Consider the following 5951-nt stretch of genomic DNA (forward strand, 5'->3'; position numbering starts at 1 on the left):
CACACACACATACACATACACATACACATACACACACATACACACACACATACACATACATACACATACACATACATACACATACACACACATACACATACACACACATACACATACACACACACATACACACACATACACACACACATACACATACATACACATACACACACACATACACACACACATACACACATATACACACACACATACACACACACATACACACACATACACACACATACACACACACACACACACATTTCCTTTCCCAACGGCCATGGGACTTTGAGTTAGTATGGCAGCCTGTTGGCTAGGATTTTTAGGAGGAGGTCGTCAGGAATGGCAGACCTCATATTTCTTTCTGGAATGGTTTACTTTATAGGATTTCAGGCATACTGCATTTGCATTGAGCAGTAAATGTTTTGCTGACAGAAAATAATGGAATAAAAGAAAAATGTTGTTAACATTTCTAGAAGTACATTTATTCCATAATAATTGGCTGGAGTAGGAGCCAGCATGCAACCCTGAACTTTACCAACACGGGACAAAAAAATGGTGTGGAATAGTCTGCTCAAGCTGCCACGTAATATTAGAACTGCTTATGATGCACATAATCTCAGCACTGACTGACTTGTTTTATGATTTAATATTGATCAGTGTGGGAGCAGCTGCAGGTTGTTGACATCGGCAGAGACTCTGAAGAAAATCTCCTCCGAGCAGCATCTTTTGTTGTCCGTAGGTCTGAGAAACTCCAGTCTTTGATTAATAAATGAGGTCACATTAAGTGAAGAAGCACGCATCATTATTTTTATCCAAGCACGCATCATTATAGGATCCAGTCTCTTGTACTATCATTTCTGGATACATACAGTATCATAAGCAGGGTCTGCACTATAGGCTCTGGTCTTTTTGTAATATCCGATGTTGGGACAGTGTTGTATGAACACCATGTTAAAGATTAATGAATAAGATTATTTGTGATCAATTAAAGAAGAATTTACCTTTTGTAGTGGGGCTTCCCCTGAACTGCAAGGGTTAAGTGGGTCATTTTGGTCTAGGGGCTGGAATAAAGCAGATGTACTCTTTCCTGCAGGGTAAAATGCTCAGGTTTAGCATGTGGGCTAGTGTGCTGAATGAGGTCTGGAGCGTGGTGTGATGTGTTGTTTCCGTGCATCATACGGTACACTGCATGTCACTTTGTTCAGGTCTCTGCACAGCAGTGTGGTGTTCCAGTACAGTGCCCCTGAACATGCAAGAACATTTGATTACTCCAACAAGAGTTAATTCCCTAGCACAGTCCCCTCCGGATTCCTGTCTGCTGACCCAGCTCCTCCCCACATTTTTATGTAGCTGTCGGGGGAATACTATACAGTGTCACTTGAGTGACACCTCTGAGTCTGCTGGTACCCAGCAGAAATCTCTGGCTGTTTGAATGTCTGCACAATGTCTTTTACAGGTAAATCGCATGCCTAAAAATAGGGCTGTTACTGATTTAAAATGTTCGTGTTCGATTAATCAAAATGTTTTTAATTGATTAATTATAACGCACATACAGATCCAACTACATTGGCCTATACACATACAGCACAGCAATTAAGTAATAAAATGAACTAGGATCACACTAATCCAGCACGTTATTAATCTCACGTGCCCCACTCAATATAGCCGCCGCTTGAGTGGGGCACGTGAGATTAATAACGTGCTGGATTAGTGTGATCCTAGTTCATTTTATTACTTAATTGTTGTATGTGTATAGGCCAATTGCTGTATGTGTATAGGCCAATGCCTTGGCTGGCGCTCGTGCAGAAAGTTTCTTGGGCAAACTCACCAGCTCAAGTGGCTCTGTCGGCTAACGAAGGGAAGGGGGAGGAGTCTGGTGATGTCACTGGACTCCTCCCCCCTTCATTAGCTGACTGAGCCACTTGAGGACATCGTCACTGGACTCCTCCCCCCTTCGTTAGCTGACTGAGCCACTTGAGGACATCGTCACCTGACTCCTCCCCCCTTCGTTAGCCGACGGAGTCTGGTGACGTCAATGTCCGTGATGTCACCGGATCTCTGCCCGGACGCCAGCGAAGAGGTGAGTATTTTCATTAGCGATCAATAAAATTTTAACGAATAATTTTGAAATGAATCGTTAATTTGCACAGCCCTACTAAAATATAATAAGTACCTTCATTCAGGGTCAGTAGGGCCATATAACAAAACGTACTATTCCTGAGCAATGATCTTTCATTCTTGTAGTGCAGTAAGAGAGAAGTGGCTGTTATGTAGCAAGAACTGCTGTCATTAAGGCTTATTGTACCTCATTCTAGCAGATTACAGCTCTCATGTTCAATTATTTGTGTTAAAGGGTGAGCCAGGCCGTATTGCAACGTCCAATAATGGGAAGCTCACATCATAGAAAATTGTCCTGATATGTAAATGCACCACAGACATCATTTATATACATTAAAGCCTCAGGAAATGTTTACAGATTATTTTTTTTCCTGCAGGGCTAATAATTACATTGAATTGATAAGCAGCTGAATGGAAGGCCTGAGTGCACTGCTGTACTGAATCTTCATGCGTCATCAGATCAACACTCACTCTGGAGCATGAAGTACCTGACAGTCTTATCTGAATGATGGCCGCAGTCCCAGTGTAAGCAAACCTCTGAAAGGTCCAGCAGAATCAATCTCTTATATACTGGGGGATGTTATCCTTATCACTTCCCACCTGGTGAAAGCAAATATATTAACCAAACAGAGCTTTTAAACGTGTCATGTTTCTTTGAAAAGTTATGTAATACATGCAAAGCTAATCATTCCCCATGTACAGCAGAACAGAAACTTCTGACATCTTTCAACGCTACTGGCAGAGTCCTTTCAGAGAACAGGTTGTTCGTGAGAGAATTTGATTTGCACTTTCAAAGTGATGAATAGAGAACCAAGTGACAGCTCTGCACAGTTATAGAAGTACATGCTAATCCGAGACATGCTGGTCATACGCTGGTGGGTCCCCCCCCCCCTGCCCCCTTTCAGCCTCAGGGATGTCCTCTGGCAGGCCATTGGCTGCAGCAAAATGCTCACCCAATAATTCTGAGCCTGGTGCCAACAGGGCCACCCACAGCTCACATTTTCCTGCTGTAAGGTCAAGCTTTGAGCTCTGTTAGATGAAGTAGTACTCCCCTTCCTATCAGACAAGGTGGCTAATTAGTGATTTTTGGTTACCACCCCTATTTGAGTGGGGGTCGATTCAGTGGAGAGCGGTTCAGAGACTCAGCATTGCAACTGATGTGGAGGACCTCTACTTTATTAATAAATACATGTATACACATACAGGGGCACCCCCTTGATGAGGCTGTCTGCCAGCATTTCATGGAGGGGATGGCCTGGGCAACGTAAAGCACCAAACCCCACCCCACCCTGCTGACAGCTTGGCCCCCCTCAGGTGAAAATAGTAGGAGATGGGCCTGTATATTAACATATTTTAGTGTACACCCATATTATATGGTGTCAGAATCCTGTTTGGAATGAAAGGGATCGTCTGCACCACTCAAGACCTGTAACTAGTGGGGGGATTTTTTTTCCTCGCCAATCATTTTGAACTCCTAGTCAATTTCATATTCTGCTCTACCTTGCCGTGTATATTCCTCCAGAAAGACAGGCATCTAAAGAGGAAAAAAGTTTCCCTAAGCAACCAATTAAAAAAAATGTAATTTTTCCAAAGGTAATGAGATGAAGTATAAAGAGTGGTTGCCATGAGCAACAAAAGGCTCCATTCCTCAGTCAGTCACTGTAAATAAGGTGTTCTGTGAGGCAAAACACAAAACAGCAGAGCTAGAAACCGAGCCGACAGCGGCATTGAGAGGATTAAAGCTTTTTCCAGGTCAGAATGCTGCGGCGTTAAATATAGACTCTCTGCTTTCAAGGATTTCATGCTACTGGAAACCTCTAGAGAGACAATCGCTACCTGCTTATTAGTCACAACACATCTTCTGTACTATGGAGGAACCAGCACCACCTGCTGGTTGAAAATGTAAACCGGAACTAGTCATATGCAAGTTTTCATATTTATTCAACAAAACATTAATTCCATTTTAAACATAAGAAAATATATAGAAAACACTGAACATTTTTATTAAAAGAAAACAGTAATAAGATAATTATGATGGATGCCATTGCTGGCCACCTTCAGAAACTGCTAGTTGCCTGTGTGTCTCTACCATCAAAACTATCTGAGTCACTTAAAGTGACATTAAACCCTCAGATTTTCTTAACATAAACCAATACTGTAGTGTGCACCTTACTGTAATCCATGGTAGTTTCCCTTCTCTTTGCTGCTCTTCCTTTTAAATCTGTATATGTTCTCATGCTGGGCAGAACGTCTGTTTTGCAGCAGACTGCCTTGTCTCAGGAATGGATACACTGTGTCTGTGTATATGTTTGTATAGGCTTGTAACCTGAGCCAGCACTACAGGAAGAGGCCCTGAGCTGCAAAGGGAAGTTCTGCAGAGCATGAGAAGACGTGAGGATTTAAAAAGGAAGAGCAGCAAAGAGAAGGGAAACAAACCAATACTGTAATGTGTGCCTTACTGTAATCCATGGTTATGTTAAAAAATCTGAGGGTTTAATGTCACTTTAAGTATGCAGCACGTGAAGGCAGAACCCCCAATCTGAACACTTGTTAAAAGGTCACCCTCCGGAAGTGCTAAATCCACTGCAATTATGACAACCAGGCAACAAGCATTTTCAGGAAAGGCCACCTGTGCTTCTTTCTACATGGGTTTCCTGTAAAAATCCATCAGAGAGACTAGGCCTCCTGTCCCATGAGGAGGTCAGGTATACAGCCCTGGAACCTCAGGAGGTCCTACTAGAAGAGCCTTGGAAGGTCTATGGGACCATTGGTGGCCTAACTCTCGGAGATCTATGAATGGAATAACCACACAGATCCTGCTCCGCATAGCTCCCACTCTTCAGAACAAATCCGGATCAGTCAGTGTGTCATGTCGTCTCCTCCTCTGATGGCATCCCTAGACTTCAAGGTGAACAATAGCCAACTTCAACAGTTCTTCAACTGGCAGCTTTAGCACAGAGCAGGAACATAAAGCTTGCCACTGAAGAACTGCTGCTGGTGAGCCAGAAAGTGGTGCGTCCGCTGTGGGAGGAAACAGACCGTGTTTAGGAATCATCATATAATAATATTTATATGCAGTCACAATATATCATTATAAGAAATGGCAGTCAGGAAAAAAAAAGTCTGATTACAGGCCAAATCAGGTGCGCTTTGGTCGCTTCGGATATGCATTAGCTGCTCTTCCTTTTAAATCTGTATATGTTCTCATGCTGGGCAGAACGTCTGTTTTGCAGCAGACTGCCTTGTCTCAGGAATGGATACACTGTGTCTGTGTATATGTTTGTATAGGCTTGTAACCTGAGCCAGCACTACAGGAAGAGGCCCTGAGCTGCAAAGGGAAGTTCTGCAGAGCATGAGAAGACGTGAGGATTTAAAAAGGAAGAGCAGCAAAGAGAAGGGAAACAAACCAATACTGTAATGTGTGCCTTACTGTAATCCATGGTTATGTTAAAAAATCTGAGGGTTTAATGTCACTTTAAGTATGCAGCACGTGAAGGCAGAACCCCCAATCTGAACACTTGTTAAAAGGTCACCCTCCGGAAGTGCTAAATCCACTGCAATTATGACAACCAGGCAACAAGCATTTTCAGGAAAGGCCACCTGTGCTTCTTTCTACATGGGTTTCCTGTAAAAATCCATCAGAGAGACTAGGCCTCCTGTCCCATGAGGAGGTCAGGTATACAGCCCTGGAACCTCAGGAGGTCCTACTAGAAGAGCCTTGGAAGGTCTATGGGACCATTGGTGGCCTAACTCTCGGAGATCTATGAATGGAATAACCACACAGATCCTGCTCCGCATAGCTCCCACTCTTCAGAACAAATCCGGATCAG

The 5951-nt window shown here is 43.2% G+C and overlaps 1 protein-coding gene across 1 annotated transcript in view; it reads left to right on the forward strand.

Moving 5' to 3' along the window:
* LOC108802670 (apoptosis-inducing factor 3-like) overlaps nt 1-2677 on the forward strand; it is a 21897-nt gene extending 19220 nt beyond the window's left edge. The window contains exon 8 of the mRNA XM_018574525.1: nt 2499-2677. Coding sequence (XP_018430027.1) covers nt 2499-2532 — 34 coding nt within the window. The 3' untranslated portion in view covers nt 2533-2677. The remainder of the gene's footprint in view (nt 1-2498) is intronic.
* Nucleotides 2678-5951: the final 3274 nt, after the last annotated feature.

Source organism: Nanorana parkeri, unplaced genomic scaffold, assembly GCF_000935625.1.
Source record: "Nanorana parkeri isolate BGI_ZX_2015 unplaced genomic scaffold, ASM93562v1 scaffold3020, whole genome shotgun sequence".
In the NCBI taxonomy this organism is placed as follows: Eukaryota; Metazoa; Chordata; class Amphibia; order Anura; family Dicroglossidae; genus Nanorana; species Nanorana parkeri.